This window comes from Rhinopithecus bieti, unplaced genomic scaffold, assembly GCF_001698545.2.
Source record: "Rhinopithecus bieti isolate Rb0 unplaced genomic scaffold, ASM169854v2 scaffold_26106, whole genome shotgun sequence".
In the NCBI taxonomy this organism is placed as follows: domain Eukaryota; kingdom Metazoa; phylum Chordata; class Mammalia; order Primates; family Cercopithecidae; genus Rhinopithecus; species Rhinopithecus bieti.
In genome coordinates, this window is record NW_016811748.1 from 141322 (window position 1) to 164901 (window position 23580).

Consider the following 23580-nt stretch of genomic DNA (forward strand, 5'->3'; position numbering starts at 1 on the left):
ATTGATGGCAGCTGTGTCTCCATTCTGACTTGGGATTTTTCTCTTTTCCCATACTTGCCCATACAATTTATTGATAAACTGAATAAACAATTTATCCAGATACTACTGAATGTATTTAATTAATTAATGCATTTCTCTAGGTTTAAAGACTATTCACTAAAGAGGATGTCTACTGTAATTGTGGGAGGATTTCAGTTTCTAGGACTTTATTAAAGAAAATGTTTTGAAAGAATATGTTAAACATAAACAGTGATTTTGTTGATTCTTTCAGTGAGACAACTGTCATATCCTAATGGCCTCTTAAGATCTTTAGTAAACTGTGATGCAAGGCAAATATATTTCCATTTCATAAATATGCAAAACTTTTAGTTTTTAGTAAAACTAAAAGATGAGAAACAGAAAAAAAAAAAAAAACATGGATTTAAGATGTTGGAACGTAGTGTGTGATTTAATTTGGTGGAATTATCTATACATTATGAACATAATGCATTTTAAAACTGTCTCCAAAGTTACAAATAAGGAGCAAGAGAATGGCGTGGCAGAACAACCAGACAACAGGGGGTGATTTTGTCTTCTTGGACCAGTTTCATAGCACATGGACTGCCTGGACTCCCTTCTCCCTCACCATACTAGCACTCCTGTTGGTCCCGTTGGCAACTTCACAACATCCTCATTTGGACTGACCCACTCGTCCACTGCCCCATGTATTTTCTGCTCAGCCCATTGTCCCTCATGGACCCCCTGTATATGTCCACATTTGTCCCCAAAACGGCCCTTGACTTTCTGTCTGGGGACCTTCATATGTCCCTCCGCCACTGGGTGTGGCATTCAGCTATTCCTCTTCACCACCTTGGTGGCAGCGGAGGAGCTGCTGGCCATTGGCTTACAACTGCTTTGTGGCCATCTGTTACCCACTGTGCTATTCCATCCTCACCTTTGTGCTACTCCATCCTCAAGTATCTGACCATCTGTGTCCTCATGCTGCTTGCATCTTGGCTGAGAGCACTGCTCATTGCCTTGACCCCTGTAGTCTATACCATGCCTCCCCCTTTCTGTGTCTCCAGAGAAATCCATCACTTTTTTGTGAGATCACACCCCTACTGAAACTAGTCTGTGCTCACACTGCCTGGTATGAAAAAGGTCTTTTTGTCAGTGGTGTTATTTTTCTCCTCCCACCCATCTCAGCTATTATGGCCTCCCATGTAAGCATATTATCCATTGTACTGTTGATAGACTCAAGGCTGGAGCTCAGGAAAACCTAGGCTACTTGCTCTTCTCACATGACCATGGTGTCTTTATTCTATGGGGCCATGATTATCAGGTACTTTCTGCTAAAGTCCTACCACTCCCCTGAGCAGGACAGCATGGTCTCCATCTTCTACCTCATCCTAACTCCAATGTTCAACCCTCTCTTTTACAGTTTAAGAAACAAATACATTATTTGAGCCTTCCAGAGAGTCCTTGGAAAAAGAATACGACATTTTCTGTTTCCAATGAAAATACAAAACAATGAAAGCATATGCACTGAAATGGAGGGATTTATGAATGTGCATTTAACTCTAAGAGCGAAATATTTTGAGAAACAGACAGTAGACAAAAAAAAAAATCCTGTAACCAAAGTTGATATGCAAATCAGTCATTTTCTTATTTATATCTTCGTATTCAAAGATAACATAAATGAAGTCTGGTCAATTCATGTGCTATATCAAATGGACTTTTCTTATTCCTATTTAATCATATTATTTGTTCATTTTACTTATTTTATCTTTTGAAATTTATTTGTATTTGACAAATAATAATTCTGTCTATTTATAGAGTATAACATGACTTTTATCTATGTATACATTGTAGAAAGTTTAATAAAGCTAATTAACATATCAATCACCTTACCAACTTATTTTTTTGTGGTGAAAATGTTAAAAAAACTATCCTTTTTTTTTGAGACAGGGTCTCATTCCATCACCTAGGCTGGAATGCAGTGGTGCAATCATGGCTCATTGCAGCCTTGACCTCCTGGGTTCAAGAGATCCTGCTGCCTCCAACTCCCAAGTAGCTAGTACTACTACAGGAGCACACCACCACACCCAGCTAATTTTTGTATTTTTGTAGAGACAAGGTTTCCCTATATTGCCCAGGTTGGTCTTAAACTCCTGAGTTCAAGAAATTCTTTTGTTTCAGTCTCTCAATGTGCTAGGATTACAGGCATGAGCCACTGCTCCTGACCTAAAAATCTATTCTTTTAGCAGGTTTGCAATATACATTCATTGTTAACAGTGGTCACCATGCAGTGCAACAGGACACCGAAACTTTCCCCCCACAGGACTCCAAAAGCATGAGCAACAAAAGTGAAAATGGAAAAGTGAGATTGCCTCAAACTAAAAATGCTTCTGCACAGCAAAGGAAACAACAGAGTAAAGAGAAAACCATAGACTGGGAGAAAATAGTTGTAAATGATTAATATTATAAGGGGCTAATACCCGAAATACATAAGGAACTCAAACAATTCAATAGAAACAACATTAGATCAATAGAAACAACATTAGATCAATAGAGAAATGCAAATCAATATCACGATGAGATACCATCTCACATCAGTCAGAATGGCTATTATTAAAACAACAGATGCTGGCGAGATTGTGGAGAAAAAAGAACAGTTTTACACTGATGGTAGGAGTATAAATTAGTTCAGCCATTGTGGAAAACAGTGTGGCGATTCCTCAAAGACCTAGAGGTAGAAATATCAGTTAACCCAGCAACCCCATTACGGGGTATATACCCAAAGGAATATAAATCATTTTATCATAAAGATATATGCATGCATATGTTCATTGCAGCACTATTCACAATAGTAAACACATGGAATCCAGCAAAATGCCCATCAGTGATAGACCGGATAAAGAAAATGTGGTACACATACACCACGGTTACTATACAGCCATAAAAAGGAATGAGATCATGTCCTCTGCAGGGACATGGATGGAGCTGGAAGCCATTATCCTCAGCAAACTAACACAGGAATAGAAAACCAAACACTGCATGTTCTTATTTATAAGGGGGAGCTGAATGATGAGAAGACAAGGACACAGGAAGGGGAATAACAAGCACTGGGGCCTGTCAGAGGGTCAAGGGTAGCAGCAGGGAGGGGACCAGGAAGAAGAGCTAATGGATGCTGGGATTAATGCTTTGGTGACTTCGTGGAATTGTTTTTAATAATTATAATAGGATTCTCAAGAACAATATATAAAGGGCTATTTGAGATTCACATTCAAATAGGCAGGTAATTACAGGAAGTCAGTGAAGTGAGAGAGGGGAGGAAAATACCAAAAACAGAAATCAAAAGCTGGTAGTTCTGAACACATTATTAAATAAAAAAAATAGAAATACTGATAATATTGAAGAACATTAATAGCATCAATAAGTAAATATATTAATTTTGCATTAAGGAATGACTAAATGATCTGCACTGTGTCTAAGAGTTTATTCGCATGATTTTACTTCAGTTGCCCCGTAAAACTGCTGTTATATTTGTCTCCCATTATAGATGAGGAATTTTGTCTCAATAAAGTTATGTAACTGCCCAAAATGAAACCATGATAAGAATAAAATCTAGGTTTCAAACCAAGGGCATTAATTTCCAGGTTGAAATAGTGAATGAATCTGAAAATATTCTCAGAATATTTTCTGAGAATAAAGGCAGAGGGAAAGCAGTCCTGTAATCCCTATCAAAGGCACCTGGGAAAAGTGCCTGGGTGGGCCTGGGTGTGCACCTCATGTGTGTGTGTGTGTGCACACGTACAAAGGGTATTATGGTGCAGGAGGAAAAGAGTCACGTCAATAGATACTCTTGTCTGTTTTTGGCCCTACTATCTTTACCACCATCTGTCCTGATTTTCCCTCCAGATACTGTAAGCTTTGACTCTTCCCTTCCTCAATATTAGAAGAGAAAACAGCGATTTCTCTCCTGTTAATACATTATTAAATATTAATAAATATTAGTCACTGGATTTTTATAAAGAAACTTTCATTAATAAAGCAAGAAAACCACAACAGAAAAACAGAAGCAGAATGAGAATATATTTAGATGTTATTTAACTGGGTCTAAAATGTAAACTTTCATATTAATATATTTTTGTGTAGTGATCACAGTTCTGAAGATTACTCTGGATTTGTTTTGCCGGCAATATAGCACTGTGGTTCCTGACTTTCCTAGGACTCTAAAGAAGAGGGAGTGTACCTGTCCATACACAGGTGAATTGTTTTCTCAAAAAAAACTTCAGAAATCTGAAGTTATTAAGTAGTCTGTGATACATTTTTTTGTGCTTTTCCCTTCCTCTACCCTCTCCCCAATACATGATAGGTTGTTAAGGCTGAATTCTCATAATATCTACAAAACTTAGCTCCCATAATGGTTCATATCATGCAGGATCTTTCTATAACCCTGTTGCCACAATACTGGCTCCCAATATTTGACATAAGTAGTTTCTTTTTCTTTAGCTTTGTTACCTATGGCCTTTTGTAGGGTGCCCTGGATTCTGTCTGGATTATTTTTAAAAACTTGAACTCTTTGTAGCATCCATATGATGTGCACTACCTAAACACTATAATCAGTCCAGTCATCCACACTTACTCATACATTTCTTCCCTTACACCAAGTTGACTGTGATGTTACACCATTTACTATTCCCGAGGAAGTGGATTGTCATAACAATAGCATTGCTTCAACAATGAAAAAAAAAAACCACTGAAAAATGTATTAGCGAGTAAACATAATTTTACTAAAAAGAATTTATTTACACTGTTCCAAATTATTAAATCATAAAAGAGTCATTAATTTGGGAGGAATCTGAGAATCAGGCAATATGAGTTCATGTCAGGATTTGTCTATTGACCAGTGAGTTGTTCATGGAGTTCTTCACCATAAACTTTGGTCTCAGTCTATATAATGAGGATAACACAATGGTACTTGCTTAAACCATTGAATAATGTTTTTGTGTGTTTATGTTAATTAGAAAAATATGCTTTCTGAGTTTGCATAGCACTTGGTTACTGAAAAGTGTTTAGGATGTGATGTTGTTACCCTCCTAGTGAACGTCTAAAAGCATAACTAACTAGTGAGCACTCTTTGTTACATAATGCAATAGCACACCATCAATCACTGAAATCACTGAAATCCTGGTTTTCATAATTCTTAGTACTAAATTAAAATGTGTTATTGAAGTAATTATATTTTAAATGTTATTGAAGTATATAGATGGATAAAATAAAATGAAATCATGATAGGAAAACGAATCCAAAGGGAACACATGTTCAGAAAGGTGCACATGGTCTAAGTGAAGAAATTAAAGATTCTTCAGTTGAGTATTATTCACCTGGGGAAAGCCGTCCCTGCAATTCAGGGATGACCAGGTGGTATTGGTTGGGCCTCAGTGTTGCTAGGAGTTGGCCTTAGTATTGTTTTGTTAAACATGCACTATTGCACAAAACATTAAACACGTAGAGAGAAAAATGGCCCACCAAAGAGGTCCACGAGTCCTAACCTCTAGCAACTGTGAATATGTCAGCTTCTATGGCAAAGGGAAACTAAGGTGGCAGACGGAATTAAGGTTGCTCATCAGCAGAGATTTCTGTCAGCTTTTATTTTATTTACTCTCACAAGACCAGTCCCTGTAACAGTGTCACATACAAAATTAAGGCATTGAAACACCTGAGTGCATGAATGAATGAATGTATTCTGCATTTTTCTATTAACTTTGGTTGTTATATAGATTATCTTGATGTTAAATGTTTGGGTAGATTTTACTTTTATGGTTCACATTTCAGATATTCAAGACGGCAAGTCAAAATATTAAAATGCCAGGGTAACACTGGGTTGAAAAGGCTGAATTCTACTGCTTTAGAAGTTAAACAAGTTCGACAAACACTGTTTTTGCGACTTCTATACAGAAAACATTTATTTACATCTTTCCAGATAGTTTTCAGGAATAGCTTTTAATGTTGTTAATGCTCAATCAATACAAGGTTCTGAAGTCCTATTTTCTATGGCATATCCATTATCCCAACAGTCTTCTCATTGCCCCTGTGACTTCCTTATTTCGCAGGCTATAGATAAATGGGTTCAGTAGAGGTGTGATAATGGTGTAAAATACTGCCACCACCTTGTCCCGTGTAGGGGAACGCAAGGAGTGTGGCTTCGTGTAGGTAGCAAGAGTGGTTGCATAGAACAGGCTTGCCACAATCAGGTGGGAGGAACAAGTGGAAATAGCTTTTGCCTGTCCTTTTCCCAAGCTCATCTGGAATACCACAATAAGCACACGAGCATAGGAAGCCAGAATGGCCAGGAATGGTAGCAGCAGGATAATAAGTCCACTCAGGAGGACTGTATACTCATAATGGGAGGTGTCCTGACACACCAATGACATTAGAGCTGGAATTTCACAGAAAAAGTGGTTAATGAGCCGAGACCTACAGAATGGAAGTTGAAACACATACATTGTATGTATGAAAGCGTTGATAGAACCACTGGCCCATGCACATGCAACCATGAGACAGCAGATCTTCTTGCTCATAAGTATAGGATAATGTAAAGGGTGACAGATAGCTACATAGCGATCATAAGACATAAAGCCAAGCAGAAGGGCTTCAGTTCCACCAAGGGCCAAGAACACATACGTTTGAATCTCACAGCCCATAAATGTAATGGTCTTACTCTTTGAGAGGAAGTTGACTGCCATCTTGGGCACCGTGGTGGAGATGTACATGAGGTCAATGATGGAAAGCTGACTGAGCAGAAAGTACATTGGAGTGTGGAGTCTGGTGTCCAATCGAATGAGGTGGATCAGCATGATATTTCCTGTCAGAGCAACTGTAAAGATGGTGGCAACGACGACAAAGAGAAGAGAGTTTGTCCAGCCATATTGGAAAAGACCAACAAGTAGAAAATCTGTCCCAAAACTTTGATTTTCTGCTTTCATGGCTGAAACCAAAATATCAAAGCAGATGACATCTGAAACGTTCATGTAATAATGTTGACTGCCCTTTAAGAGAAAGCAAAATGACAATACTAAATACAATAGAATTATCTGGACTGTCTTTAGGATGAATTTATATCTCTCCTATTCATCACATGGAATGTATCCATAGAAAAATTCCCATTTTACAAATGATGACATGAAAATAAGTGTGTTTACTGACTGCAGAATAAAATATAAAATGAAAATAAAATAGAGTATTTAGATTATTTGTCTGAACAAGTTATGTTTCTCCTTTGTAAATATATTCAAGATGATAGACAAGCTGTGTTTACCTGTTAAAAATCACTCACTGACTCAATTTTCTCATATATGTGACATGACAGAATTAGTCAAATATATAATTTCAAGGATTCTTTACTTCATTTCTCTTTTGATTACATTGGTTATAAACAAGAATATATAAATATAAATACTATATAAAAGTAGTAACATTTGTATAGTAAATGTTATTTTACTTGTTCAGACAAATAATCTAAATGTAGTAACATTTACACAGTCAATGTTATTTTACTATATAAATGCTATTACATGGTCTAAGTGAAGAACGTAAAGATTCATGTGGGGTGAATTACAGTGCTATTACAGATCTTATGATTTAACTAGTATTTATCTATTTCTATGAATGTAGACACAATTTTATAAACTTGGGGGAAAAGGTAAACCAAATATTAGGAAGAGCTTGAGAATGAATCATTGAAATATAAAAATATTTATTATTCTTTGACTCAAGTAGCATGTAATGAATGGTTAATGAGCACAATACAGTGATAATCTCTGGAACTCATAATATATTTAGACTGAAAAGCTTGGTTGTGTTTGAAAAATTAAAAATAATACAAATCATTGCTGAAAGCATTACATAAAGCTGACTTTATAAGTTATAGTTATACAAAACTAGTAATATTCAATTATCTTTCTTTTGTACTAGTCTAAAATATTGTCGCATTACTAATTACAATTACTCAATGATATTTAAACAATATTTTAATATTATTATACAAAAAAGCTTGTATTTCTAAAAAATGTATACAATAAAAGTATGAAAAGTCACCAAATTTACATAAAAAATATGATCAGATGGTAATTCTTGGTAAAACAATTCATAAAAATTTAACCTAAATTTTAACATTATATATTTCAGATTATGACATAATTATTTTAATATAATCTAGAAAGAAGAGATCTAACTCAAAACAAGAGTGAAAATTATTTACAAAAATCTAACGGGGGGAAATAAAACAATAAGATTTTATAGAGGTAAATGAAGAAAATATTGGTTATAATTGAGTATGATACAGAAACAGGAGAGAAAGAATATTATAGCTACAATAAAATTTATATAATAAAATAAATTACTATACAAAATATAGTAACATACCTCATATAATGTATATTATCAATCATTTGTACAGGGCAAAAAAATTGAATAACAAATAAAAATAAGAAAATGAGCAACAGTTTTGGAACTATTGGAATGATCATTTCATCATTTGATGACTATGCTTCAAATTTACTACTGCTTACTTCTCCAAACATTACACGTAGAAAATAATTGATTTTAACTGGAACACACAGAAAATTCTTAGGGCAATAAAGTAAACTATTTACTGTCTTATATATAAAGGCTCTACCACATGGAGAAAAAAGACCTGACTGCATAACCTGGAAATAGATATAAATAGGTAATGCATACAAAGGAAAATAGAAGGTTTAAAATAGGGTAATTATCTGTCTAAGCCTAAATCAATGTCATGTGGATAAAACAACCTCATTAAGCTATTTTTTAAAAGGTCAAGACTGTAGTCCAATGTACAATAATATATTTTTGGTGACACATGGTTGAATTTTTTAAGATTTTTTTTTACCATAAACATCATTTCCATACATTTTGGACTAACAGTTTTATTACTGGAATTTTACTACAGTAATATATGAAATAATCTTTGGTACAAACATATATTACATGTTGAAGATGATACCTTTTCTAAAAACAATTTAGAATTATGAATGCATGATTATTTTTTTTTTTTTGAGAAGGAGTCTCGCTCTGCCGCCCAGGCTGGAGTGCAGTGGCCGGATCTCAGCTCACTGCAAGCTCCGCCTCCCGGGTTTACGCCATTCTCCTGCCTCAGCCTCCGGAGTAGCTGGGACTACAAGCGCCCGCCACCTCGCCCGGCTAGTTTTTTGTATTTTTTTTAGTAGAGACGGTGTTTCACCGTGTTAGCCAGGATGGTCTCGATCTCCTGACCTCGTGATCCACCCGTCTCGGCCTCCCAAAGTGCTGGGATTACAGGCTTGAGCCACCGCGCCCGGCGATAAATTTTTTAAATGACTAATCTGATGACATGTCACATATTCAAAAAGTAGTCATGAAAACTGGATAAACAGAAATTTTACACACAAATACAAACACATAAATGCAAAAATAAACAGTTATAGTATCTATTGATCATAATTCACTCAAAGATGCTTCATGATTGGAAATACCAAAAAAAATTCCAAAACAGAAACACACTGGGGTTTGGATGTTGCAAATCTTACTCTGCTATGAAGCAGGTCACGGGTTTCACTAAACTTCTGGAATAAATACTGGCCTCCATTCCATCTCCCTCAGCCAAGCAAAAGACTACAGCCAAGCAAAAGACTACACAGCACGCTACTCTTAATCTCTTCCTAAATTGAGTTGTAAGTAAAATTCTATGTTGACTGCAGCACCTTTCTGACAGCAGGCCTCAATGAATCAGGCTTAATTAGATTCTTTACACAAGTCAACTTGCTGAGAGTATGTGGTTGAGAGGTATTAAATCAGAAATATTAATCGCACTCAACTACTCACCAATTCTTGCATACATTAAAGACACTTTAAAAATCTGTGAGATTTAAAAATATGTATTTGTTATTCTCTTCATTTAATTTTAATTAAACAGAATCCTTAAGCTGCTTGTTAAGTATATTGGAAGATTTTCTAATCAAATTTTCTCCCACCTCTAATTACAAAACATAATCCTCTGGTAAGCATCACCAATATTAAATGCTACAAGATTCTCTTCGTAATGCTGAAGACCAAGGCTATAGCAAATATAATGTTGTATAAATGTAAATATTTCACCTGATAGGTGAATATTTCACCTGATAGAGAAATGTGCTAAGATGAGCACAGAAGCACCTAAAACACATCTAGAGTTTCCTTAGTCCTGAGAAATAATTTCCCCACCTCCCAAGCTCCTTGCCCAATATCAAATATTACTTTCTTTTTTTTTCTTTAAGACAGTGTCCTACTCTATCGCCCAGGCAGGGGTGCAATGGCATGATCTTGGCTCACTGCAACCTCTGCCTCTCCATTCAAGCGATTTTCCTGCTTCAGGCTCCCAAGTAGCTGGAGTTTCAGGCATGTGCCACCACACTTGACTAATTTTTGTATTTTTAGTAGACACGGGTTTCACCATGTTAGCCAAGCTGGTCTTGAACTCCTGACCTCAAGCGACCACCCGCTTTGGCCCCACATACTGCTGGAATTATAGGCCTAAGCCAACATGCCCTTTCTTTATTTAGATGAAATCCCAAATAAAAATTTCAATTGAAATTAATGTAAAAGAAATCTATTAAGTATGACATAATTTATGATACTATATTCACCAATACATTCAACAAACTGCAATTTCTAACCTTAAAGGCATATAATTATAATGCAGCCCACTCCATTAGGTAATAGCTTGGACCTTCAGTGTGAGTTAAGCAACTTAAAATAACATCCATCGAAAGTGTGCTCTAAACCAATCGAGTCCTTCCGCAGGTAGAGAGGAGGCGATGTTGTCATTTCTGCTGATCATGACGGATTTGAGAACTAGTTTACTATTATTACAGCCATAAACTGAAAGCCACACATTTTCACCCAAATAATTTTTGAAATATGCAATTTAATTCATTGTTGGTTTCATCATAATGTAGCCTCTTGTCATTCTTATCATCATCTACATATATTTTGGCATCACTGACCTCCACATTTACCTTGAAGTTTGAATTCTGCTTTTATAAAAACTCCTTCTATAGAACAATTGAAAGATGTTAGGTAACTCATTACAGGAGATGAGAACTAGGGAGATCTGCAGAAATAGAAGCCATGGATATGCAAATACATTATCTCCTTAATACTAACAGGCAATAACAACATAAATTTCTAAGTGTCAATAATAACCATGTATGCTAGCGGCATACAACTTATGAAGTTTTTTTTTTTTTTTTTTGATAGAACTGAATAAAATTTCACCACACATTGTGTTTTGAAATATTTTACCTAATTTTAAACTTTCATCATTCCAAAAATATTGTTGAATATAATTACATACTGAACATAATGTTAAAATTGGAGGCTAAAGTAAGGAAGAGATGTTTCCTACCTCCATTAAGACCACAGAGATCCTTCCAGTTGTGTTCTCTCAGGTGGGGGATGTGCCGAACTCACCCACACTTGCCCACATCTCTGCACCAACATGCCCCAGCCCCTTCATCCTGGTAAGGCGGAGATTGTTGAAATTCAATATCAGACCAAATATGTCTCAAGTATATACCTTGAGATTCTTTTTGCAGACATTAATTAATATCTGGATAATCTATGCAGCCAATAATATAATTAATTCTATGTAATTATTTAAATAAAATACATACCTTTAAATATATCTCTGAATCTAGTTTCAGAATATATTTCTCTCACATAAGTTACAGTAAATTTGTCAAGGGACTACAAATTCTTCTGATTTACCTCAGTAATTAGTTGGCTAACCAGCGATTTGATAGCTAGGTGACTGCCACCATGAGCAAGCCTTATTGCCTCCACCAAGCCACGTCTTTGAAACTGACAAAGGCTGGCCTTGAAAGCATTTTTTCCTCTAGGTAAAAGACATATAGACCAGGCGCAGTGGCTCACACCTGTAATCCCAGCACTTTGGGAGGCTGAGGTGGGTGGATCAGGAGGTCAGGAGTTCGAGGCCAGCCTGGCCAATATGGTGAAACCCCGTCTTTACTAAAAATACAAAAATTAGCCACTCATGGTGGCATGCACCTGTAATCCCAGCTACTCAGGAGGCTGAAGCAGAAGAATCGCTTGAACCTAGGAGGCAGATGTTGCAGTGAGCCAAAATCACACCACTGCACTCCAGCCTGGGAGACAGAGCGAGACTCTGCCAAAAGAAAAACATATATATATATATAGATTGTCTTTTATTTTGTAATTAATTTTAAAATGATTTCAATTTTAGTTTATGTAGCCTCTTTCATAGAGATGAATTTCATTCTTCTAGGATTTTTTCCCAGAAAAAAATGTATATATATATTTTTAAGTAACAGGAGATGTATCTGAATAGCTCTGCAAAATTAACTATAAGAAGCATTCTCTGCCACCACAGTTGGAGGTAGTAGTTAGAAAATCAGAGCATCAGAGCAATTCCTTTTTTTATTTACTTTTAAATAAAATTATATTATTTATCAATTATATATATCAAAAAGAAACAGAAGCAGAATGACATATAGTCTAAATAATCAAGCTATTTAATGTGACAGTTCTGAAAAGAAGTCCTATACTTTTAAAATTTCTAATCTGAAAACATTTTAGAAATTGTTATACTGAATTTGTAAGATGGTCTTTTTTTTCTTTTACCTCAGACAGTAAAGCCTTTGTTCATTTAGCATAGGAAATTCAGAGGAAAGCAGAATTTAAACAAAAAGTCATCATTTTTTATCCTATATAAGGCTGCTAATGCCTACATTTAAATGGGTTAACTGCCTAATCAAGGTTGACCTTCATATTCTTTGTCTAAGAGACCTTCTGGGAAAACTTGGTCTCCAATCCACAATTAAGCACATATTAGAACTGGTGTCTTTAATTCCAAAAAAGAAGATAAAATTGAGTTCAGGATGAATGCTCAAAATATATTTGTTTAATTGATAAACAATCAGGATATTTTTAACTGAGACTTTTAAAAATTTTTTTTATTCTATTTTACATTTAAGATATACATATAGATTAGGTTCTGCATAATTAACCAACTGATACAAAATTTTTCTGCAAACAACATAAAAAATGTCATTTTAAGGAATTACATAACCCAGGAGATGATCTATATAACATATTACAATATTTTTTCCTACGATTTTTTTTAAAGATTGTTGTGGTCACAGAACTAGACAAGTCAGATATCTAGAGGTCCACAGATATAGTGACAACTGTTGTAACCACTAACAGTTCATTGTTCCCAGGCTCATAGAAAGCAAGTCAGATAATGCCGTGTGACCACTTAATCCTCTATTGCAACAAGTTTTATTTATAACCTGTGAAAATAAATGTGAGGTTGAATTTTAACCAATCTCTCTGCAAAATGTCATGGATGCCATAACAACCCCTTTGTTCAGGAATAAAAACAAAAAAAGCGCAGGAACTTAGGAGACAGAGTGATGTAAGTTAGAATTTGAGGGAAAGATACACAGGCTTAGTCTACTCTGTACTTACTTGATATAGAAGTTCCTATTAAACAATCACACACATCTCTTCATTTTCCCTAGCTAAGATATTGTGCTCTTTAGAATGGAATAGTTTGCCTCACTTTTTGGTAAAACAACTTACAATAATTTCCACAGAAGGAGGACTCCAGTATTCAGACATCATTGAATGTGAATGTTTGAGGGAAATCACTGACGGGGATATTTCTAGGATATCAAAGGACAACCCTGAATTTTGAAAAGCCTGAAACACATATTGTATTGGGTGTTCTCCTTCAGAAAAAAAAAAAAATACTATTACTAAATGAAGATACAGTTTGGAAGGGCTTATGCACAGGAAAGGCCCTGAGACTGGGTTTCTTTAGCCTCACGTCTGCCTCTGAATAAAGGTCTAATACATTTTAGTAGCAGTTACCAATTTTGTTTTATTATGTTCACTTGGTATTGTGTGAGAGACATATTTTTAAGGTAATTCCATTCCAAAAGTAAGCAATTTTAAAAGTTATGAGAAAATTAACTTGAATGGAGGTATGTCAGACACTGAGCACGAGAGTAAACATGGAGTGCCGTGGTGAAAGGGAGCTGGGCACGACGGTTTCACTCTGTCTGAACAGGACCAGGGACTCATTGTGTGCTTTCCCTCGCAGTTATGGATTCACAGAACCAGGTCAAAATGGGATGTGGATAATTATCAAAAGGGTTTGTGTCCCCTCGGAGGAAAGCAGTGAATGACTGCATCCCTAAGCCACTTAGTTTACACAGGATTTTTTTAAAATTTAACTTGGTTTAGGTACATGGGTACATGTGCAGGTTTGTTATATAGGTAAACTTGTGTCATGGGGGTTGTTGTACATATTACTTTGTCACCCAGGTATTAAGCCTAGCACCTATTAATTTTCCTGATTCTCTCCCTCCTCCCACCCTTCACCCTCTCACATTCCATAGTGTGTGTTATTCTGCTCTATATGTCCATGTATTCTCATCATTTAGCTCACTTAGTGAGAAGGTACAGTATTTGGTTTTCTGTTCCTGTGTTAGATTACTAAGGCTTCCAGTTCCATCCATGTTCCTGCAAGGGACATGATCTCATTCTTTTTTATGGCTGCATAGTAATCCATAGTATATATGTACCATTTTCTTTATTCAGTCTATCACTGATGGGCATTTAGGTTGATTCCATGTCTTTGCTATTATGAATAGTGTTCAGTGAACACGTGTGTGTGTGTCTTTATAATAGAACGATTTATATTTCTTTGGGCATATACCCAATAATGAGATTGCTGAGTCAAATGGCATTTCTGTTTTTAGGTATTTGAGGAACTGCCCCACTGTCTTCCACAATAGCTGAACTAATTTACACTCCCGCCAACAGTGTGTAAGCAAGCATTCCATTTCTCCACCTCACCAGCACCTGTTATTTTTTGACTTTCCAACAATAGCCATAGAATGATACTTTTTAAAAGGTAATAATATCAGCAATAACAACAATATTAATCATCATTCAAAATAATGTTTATCGAGGGCTTGTTTGGTGCCAGACATTGTGAGTTATTTTCCTGTGTTATTTGCTTTTCAAAAATCAGCTTCAGTGGTAGGTGCTCTCACCAGACATCATGGAAAGGAAGGAGCTATTTATTTGCATAAATAGAGCAAACAGTGGCCAGGCGCGCAGTGGCTCACGCCTGTAATACCAGCAGTTTGGGAGGTCAAAAGATCGAGACCATCCTGGCCAACATGGTGAAACCCCGTCTCTACTAAAGATACAAAAATTAGCTCAGCTGGGTGGTGTAAGCCTGTAATCCCAGCTACTTGGGAGGCTGACGCAGGAGAGTCCCTTGAACACGAGGCAGAGGTTGCAGTGAGCCGAGATCATGCCACTGCACACTAGCCTGGGCGACAGAAAAAAAAAAAAAATTTTTTTAAATTAGTAAACAGTGTGGTGCATTGCACCTGTAATCCCAGCTACTCCAGGGCTGAGGTGAGAGGATTCTTTTCTTTTCTTTTTTTTTTTTTTTTTGAGATGGAGTCTCACATTGTCGCCCAGGCTGGAGTGTAGTGGCGTGATCTCAGTTCACTGCAACCTCTGCCTCCACAGTTCAAGCAATTCTCCTGCCTCAGCCTCCCGAGTCGCTGGTATTACAGGCACCTACCACCACGCCCAGCTGATTTGTGTATCTTTAGTAAAGATGGGGTTTCACTGTGTTGGCCAGGATGGTCTCGATCTGGTCTCAATCTCCTGACCTCGTGATCCACTGCCTCAGCCTCCGAAAGTGCTGGGATTACAGGTGTGCCACACCCGGCCGAGAGGATTCTTTGAGGCCGGGAGTTTGAGATCAGCCTGGACAACATAGCAAGACCCGTCTCTACATTTTTTTTTTTTTTCTTTTTTTAAAGTAGCTTGGTGCAGTGGACTGGGCCTGAGGTGAGATTATCTAGCTTGAAGCCCAGGAGGTGAAGGCTGCATTGAGCTATGATCGTGCCACTACACCTCAGCCTGTGGAGCAAGACTCTTTCTTTCTCAATAGAAAAGTAAGTTAAAAAACAAACAATGAGTTCCCGGTTGTTCTTATATTCAAAGTTAAGCCATTCCACCCAAAGAGAAAATGCATAAATCATGAAAAATACAGTCAGATAGAAGGAGTAAGCTCTAATATTTTATAGCACAGTAGGGAAACTGTAGTTAAAAACAATTAATTGTATCTTTCAAAATAGCTTGATGAGAAGAAATGCAATGTTCCTGACACACACACAAAAAAAACATAAATGTTTGAAGTGATGGATATGCCATTTACCCTTACTTCATCATTACATATCATATCAAAATATCACAGGCACCCCCAAAGTCTGTACAATTGTGATATATCCGTAAACAAATACATTAAAACTGCAAAAAAAAAAAAAAAATTGAAAAAAACAGAACATCCAGACAGAGAATATTAAATCAACAATATGAACATAGCCACTCTCTCTGCCCACATGCCCAGCCCAACAAAATCACATGGTCACTTTTCAGGGCTGATTTCCTCCCAGCTAGATGGCAGGATCCGTGTCCTAGGTTCATTATCCCATATAAGGCAAATTTCTGCTACCCCTCGACATGGGAAGCACTCCGACACCACACACATGGGTATCTGAGCCCTAAGATTTGACCGACAGAGCCGGCAGGGCTTTTTATTCTAGATTTCAGCAAAGAGCCAGCAGGTCTTTTTATTTCAGATTACAGCTTTTAAATTCACACAAAGGAAAACAAACCTAAAAGATCAAACTTTTGTATTTGATTAAGTTTAATAAGGAAATTAAAGCAAATATATCATGAAGAAAACAATAAATGTATCAGTATGTCATACAGCTTTCCTTCAGACATACTAAGACCTTTTGAGCATCAAGGGAAGCCCAGTCTTAGGAAGAACCTCTCCTCCCACTTTTGTGAGTTTTATATCCAGTTTTACTTCACACAGTGAAGATCAGAAAAAAAAAAAAAAAAAGTTCCCTAGTACTTTGTGTAGGAAGAGGGCAAAGGCAGTCATCTTGGAATGCATCCAGAGCATCCTGTTCTTAATAAGTCTTACCCTCAGTAGAAACTATTTTGTAAAACTTAATGACAGGGTTTTAAAAAAATATTCCATTTAATACTGCATGAATTTAACTAAAGACAGAGACAGAAACAGAAATGAAGGAATTCCTGAACTCCCAGTCACAGTTAGAGACACTTTTCTAAGGCTAAACATACATTAGGTAGAAGGCATTATGATTTGCAGTGGTTTTCTTAGTACTTTTACAATCAAATAGATTAAGTTTTGAGTTGAAAATGATACAATGCATCCATTTCAAGTTTGATGACACGTCTATTACCCCAAAAAATCCTTTTGTGCCCTTTGCAGTCTACCCCCCCACTCCCTGACCCCAGCAGTTAATGATGTAATTTCTGTCACTATACAGGTTCGTTTCACCTATTCTAGAAATTTACCTCGATGGCGACACACGGAATGCACTCTTTTCATCACCAGCATGAGATTTTTGAGATTCATCCATGCTGCCTCACGTTTCCATCATTTGTTCCGCTTTACTACAGGCCAGTATTCCATTGGATGACTAAATCACAATATATCCATTCCCATTTGTTCCGTTTTACTACAGGCCAGTATTCCATTGGATGACTAAATCACAATATATCCATTCACCTCTGGATGCATAGAAATTGTCTCCAGTTTGGCGACTAGTATAAACAAAGCTGCTAAGAAGTTCTTTCTGTGAGTACATGCTTTATAAATTTCATTTGTTATTCTTTAACATTAACATTACTTTCTAAAAGGATGTTACATTCACAAATGCAAAATTCATGCAAATGTGACAGAAGCCTGAAGCAGAAGTCTGCACAATTTTCCTTATGTTGTATTTCATAACTAAGGGGAGAAAACCTGAGATACTGTTTTCAGTCGGCAAATCCTTAATGTAAGCCACACACTCTGCTAGATGTACTGTTAGACTACCTCGTTTAACATCTGTGCAACAGCTCTAGGAGGTACTTCGTGTTATTATTTTCCTGTACCACTTTCCAGCTTGAGGCCTGGCAACGTGAAGGAGCTGGCGCAGGTCAAACAGAAGGCAAGGGTGACGCCGGGATGGAAAAGGCCTTCCCAAAGGCCGACAAAGCAGGTGTCCTCGTCACAAGTCTGATCGGCCCGGAAGTCTCCGGAAGTCTGATCACCTGGAAACCAGAATCCACACCGTTCCCAGCCACTGTGTCCGTCTTCGGTCGGCTGCTTTTGGTCAGAAATTCCCGGATCAGGGATCCGGAGCACCCGTTAGTGATGATGGTCCCCAGGCCAAGCACGTTTCTTCAACATTTTAATAACCCATTTATTCATGTTAATCAACTGAAAGTTGCCTTCGGTCTTGGTTGGAATATTGTATATCTGAGCAAGACAATGTCCCCTCGCTGGGGGCGGAAGTCAATGGCTAGTCCTCATGGAACTCGATGTACCCGTAGCAGACCCGGCTCCTGCCTGCGGCGTCCTGATCGCTCCTGGGCCTCCTGCGTTCCCGCCGGGGCTCCGGGGCGCGTGGAGCAGCCGCGCTCTGCGGAGCCCGCGCCGCGGGGTAGGAGCTTCCGGGACACGCGGGCCTGCGAGCGCCTAACTTCCCGCCGCGTCCCTCCTGCCTTTCCTTGGGCGGGTCGTTTTCACGGACCAGGACGTTGCAGATCAGAAGGGAGGACGCGTCGGGCGGGCCACACCCCCCCGGAGCGTGGCCAAACGCCCACGACCGCCAACGCCGGGGTTCTCCTCTGGACTGTAGAGGGGTGGACACCGCGTTCCTGTGAATGGTGCAGGGAGAACCAGGCAGGTGCTTCTGGAGTGAGGAGGAGCCATTTCCCTGCTGCGCGGGGAGGGACGTTGCGGAAATCTCCAGGGTGCCCGCTGTGCGGCTCAGGCCGAGGCTCGTCCCCTCCTCCCGGGAAGGTGATGAGAGAGGCTGGAGAGGGGACGGGGACAGGCGGCGGCTGCGGGTGAGGACGGGTTGGGCGTTGTCTGGAGCGCTGGCTGGCAGCGGAGGCAGGACCGGACGCAGCATGACGCCGGCAGCTTTCACTGAGCCGAGACTGAGGACTGGACGCGCCCGCGGCCGGCGGGGGTAGGAACATCCTGGAAGCCTCTCCCAGGACCCCGGCGGCGGCGCAGCGGCCACGACTCCTCAGGAAACCCCGACTCACAGTCCAGGAAGAGCGCGGCGTGTTCCCGTCACGGCGGCCCTGACCTGGCGACACGCGCCGGAGCAGCGGGTACCCACAGCTGTTCCCCGCAGTGTGAGCGTGCCGTGTTGACACCCACCCGGGGCCCCGAGAGCTCACCGCCCCCACACAGGAGGACGGACAGCGACAGCTCCCCCGGCCCCCTACCCACGGCGGACAGACGGCGACCGCTCACCCCCCTCAGGCCAGTGGCTGGACCGCCGAAAAAGCCACGATCACCGGGTTAGCCACCAGAACGCGGGGTGCTTGCTCAGCTCAACCCGCATATCGAAAACATTTCTGTCCCCATACCTGTGGGGGAAACCGCCAACATAGTCTCCGCCTTTCGAAATCTCGCCCTTAGGAAAACCACTTCTCGGCATCAGGATAACTTTTCTGCCATCTCAGTGTGAGAACAGCGCCCCTCGCCCCTCCACAGCCTCGCACGCCTTCCCCTTTACACACAGGGTGACTTGCCCCGCGCAACCCCAGCCCTATTAGCCCTGCTGCCCAGCTGGCTGACTCGGGACCACGCGGCTCCTGCATTCCCTCCCACAGCACGGGAAATCCTTCGTGTCTAAGCAGCAGGTGGCGAAGTAGCAGCTCCATTTACATAAAAGTTGCCCTACCCGTGACGTCACTTGACAGGGTTTTAATCAGAGTCTAACAGACCTTGGGGAAAAAAAATATTCAGCTCTAGGCCCTACTAACTTTTTTCGTCTCACCTAAGTGGAAAAACAAACACAAAACCAAGAAGCACTCATGAAGGTCCTAGGCCAGGAGCACTAGCTGGCTCGCTGGCTCTCTCCTCTCCTCCCTCTCTAACTCTTCTCTCTCTCGCTTTCTTTCTCCTGTTTCTCTCTCGCTCGCTCTCGCTCTTTCTCTCCACTCTCTCTTTCTCTAGCTCTCTCGCTCGCTCGCTCTCTCGCTCTCTCCTCTCTCTCTCTCTAGTTCTCTCACTCTCTCTCGCTCTCTCTCCTCTCTCTCAGACACACACACACACACACACACGGAGATCTAGTAATAGGATTATAAAACCATTTCCCTCCACTCACTTCTTACCATCACATCTATAGGGCTCCCATAAAATAACAGAAAAATACAAAATAAATAATTGTGCATCTCAAATTTTACTTAAGGGAAAGTCTGTAGATAACCCAAAAAACAGTGAGAGAGACAAAAACATCAAGAAAAATACAGTCTTTAACACAGCTACAGCCAGCAGCAAGCACAACCTAATTCTCAGGTAGATAAACATAAAAACCAATAATATAGGCTTATTTATGTTAGAATTATCAGACCAGGAGCTATAATTTAAAATACAAATTATCTAGGCATAGTGGCACGTACCTGTAGTCCCAGCTAGTCAGGTGGCTGAGGCACGAGAACCACTTAAATCCAGGAGGCGGAGGTTGCAGTGAGCCCAGATCGTGCCATTGCACTCCAGCCTGGCAACAGAGGGAGACTACGTCTTAAAAAAGAAAAAAAAAAAATTACTACTATCAAAAGGGAAAGAAAAGACATGTAATCCTATGAATGTTAAAAGGATGATAAAGGCATATTAAAAACAACTCTATGTCCAGAGGTGTGACAGCCTGATGAATCATTTCCTTGGAAGACACAATCGATCAAAACTCACAGAAGAAGAAATACAAAATCTGAACAGGCCTATATCTATTAAACATATTGAATTGCCAGGAGCAGTAGCTCACGCCTGTAATCCTAGCACTTTAGGAGGCCGAGGCAGGCGGATCACCTGAGGTCACGAGTTCGAGACCATCCTGACCAACATGGAGAAACTCCGTCTCTACTAAAAATACAAAATTAGCCGGGCGTAGTGACACATGCCTGTAATCCCAGTTACTCAGGAGGCTGAGTCAGGAGAATCGCTTGAAGTTGGTAGGTGGAGGTTACAATGAGCCAAGATCATGCCATTGTACTCCAGCCTGGGCAACAAGAGCGAAACTCCATCTCAAAAAAAAAAAAAATGCATAATTAATAATATGTTAAAAGAGAAAGCACCAGGCCCAGATATGATAACTGGTGAATTCTACCATTTATTAAAAGAATTATTCCAGTTATCCACCACCTCTTCCAGAAAAATGAAAGCACAGGGAATAATTTCTGACTCATTCTATAAGGCCCTAATTCCAAAACTAGACAAAAACATTACAAAAATGGACAGCTACAGATCAATAACTCCTAGAAACACAGAGGCAAAACTCCTCACTCAACCAAATCTTAATAAATCGAATCTAACAAAGTATAAATATAATAGTATTAAAAAAATTGTAGCCGGGCACGGTGGCTCACGACAGTAATCCCAGCCACGGCGCCAGGCCCGCAATATATTTTAAAGTACATTGCCATACTGGACCAGTGCTATGGTTTATCTAATAAGTATGCCATCTCTGATGGAGATTTCAAGAGATAATACATAAGAGAAGGGGTCTGGAGGAGTTCTATTCCTTTATCCTTCATCTCATAAGACAATGCAAATCCCTGTATTTGTATTAGAGTAGCACACTTATTGTTAAATTTCAAAGCCATTTCAAATACATAGTCTCCATTTAATGAAAAGATTATTGAATTGAAAGTAAATTAAATAATTCAAGCTCAATTATCTCAGTGTTTGAAACTGGGTAACTAATTGTCTCTGAGCCAAAATCTTACCATTTATTAAATGTGGATGATAAACCTAATTCATAGTTTCTATGATAATAAAATATTTTATGTAGAAGAATGTCCCAAAGACTAAATACTATAAAATGAGATGCATGGTAAGTATTCCATTTTAATGATGGAGAAACTTAGACCTAGAGAAGGAAGCAATTTCCCCACGATTACCTAATATGTAATTGAATAAGAGGCCAAGTCTTGTTTTTTTAATCTGGGTCACAGTATTCTCACCATAGTTCTTCAAAGCAAATGCTAGATATTAACACATACACATTTGTCTCCTAGACTGGCAATAAGAAGCCCAGACATTCAGTGGGATATTTTTATTGTTCAGAATTAAATTCATTCCGGCTATCATAATCTTCAGTGGTTAATCAAATCAAAGCATTTGAGACCCAGGGCAGCATATCTCCTATTGCCATGTGACTTAAAGCTTTGTTTTGGTTTTGTTCCCCATTTCCCATCTAACTTACAGCCTGGAGGATTATACAGAAGAAATTAAGATCAAGTGCTCTGGAAGTGGACTGTTTATGAATTAATTTCAATTCAGTCACATAGTTCCTACCAAGTCTTGGAAAGTTGCTTAAATATCCTGTGCGTAGGCCGGGGGCGGTGGCTCACGCCTGTAATCCCAGCACTTTGGGAGGCGGAGGTGGGCGGATCACCTGAGGTCAGGATTCGGAGACCAGCCTGACATGGTGAAATTCTGTCTCTACTAAAACTACAAAAATTAGCTGGGCGTGGTGGCACACTCCTGTAATCCCAGCTACTCAAGAGGCTGAGGCAGGAGAATCACTTGAACCTGGGAGGCAGAGGCCACAGTGAGCCGAAATCGTGCCACTGCACTCCAGCCTGGGCGACAGGATGAGTCTCCATCTCAAAACAAACAAATAAAAAAAAACTCTGTGCCTTAGTATCAGGATGCAAAATGAAGATGGTAATACCACCTCATAGAATTGTTGTGAAGGTTAAAGGAACTAAATCTACAAAGCATTTATATGAGTAAGCACTTTGTAAATGCTATGACGTTTGTTTTTCTCATTGATCTCCTCATGAATAGAAAGCCCACAACTGCATTAAAGTAATAGTACACACCACTCCAGCCTCTTCCCTTGTCACAAGGTATCTTCTACATCACATCTTTATTCCTTTTTCTTGGTGATTTTACCCTTCTTATGACTAATCTTTAGACCTCTGGACTTTCTGATCCCTGATTTGCTCAACTCCATCATTTTTCCCTCCATCCTCCTCAGATTAGAAACCTCAAGATCAGCTGGGCACAGTAGATCACACCTGTAATCCCAGCACTTTGGGAGGCTGGGGTGGGCAGATCACCTGAGGACAGGAGTTCAAGACCAGCCTGACCAACATGGCAAAACCCTGTCTCTACTAAAAATACAAAAATTAGCCAGGCATGGTGGCAGGTGCCTGTAATCCCAGCTATTTGGGAGGCTGAGGCAGAATTGCTTGAACCCGGGAGACAGAGGTTGCACTGAGCTGAGATCGTACCACTGTACTACAACCTGGGTGACAGAGTTAGACTCCATCGGAAAAAAAGAAAAAAGAAAAGAAAGAAGAAAGAAAGAGAGAGAGAGAGAGAGAAAGAGAGAGAGAGAGAGAAAGAGAGAGAGAGAGAGAAAGAAAGAG

At 39.2% G+C, this 23580-nt stretch overlaps 1 protein-coding gene across 4 annotated transcripts in view; it reads right to left on the reverse strand.

The window, feature by feature from the left end:
• Positions 1-20646, reverse strand: part of LOC108544064 (olfactory receptor 2AK2) — a 46364-nt gene extending 25718 nt beyond the window's left edge. The window contains exons 1-3 of one of the 4 annotated variants that reach the window (XM_017895008.1): positions 20605-20646; positions 11429-11540; positions 5940-7034 (exon numbers count right to left, since the gene is read on the reverse strand). In XM_017895008.1, the coding sequence (XP_017750497.1) occupies positions 6051-7034; positions 11429-11434 (990 nt within the window). In that variant the 5' untranslated portion in view covers positions 11435-11540; positions 20605-20646 and the 3' untranslated portion in view covers positions 5940-6050. Of the gene's footprint in view, positions 1-5939; positions 7035-11428; positions 11541-17490; positions 20102-20604 lie in introns of those variants that run through there. The other 3 variants (XM_017895007.1, XM_017895006.1, XM_017895009.1) reach the window with 3 other exon arrangements.
• Positions 20647-23580: the final 2934 nt, after the last annotated feature.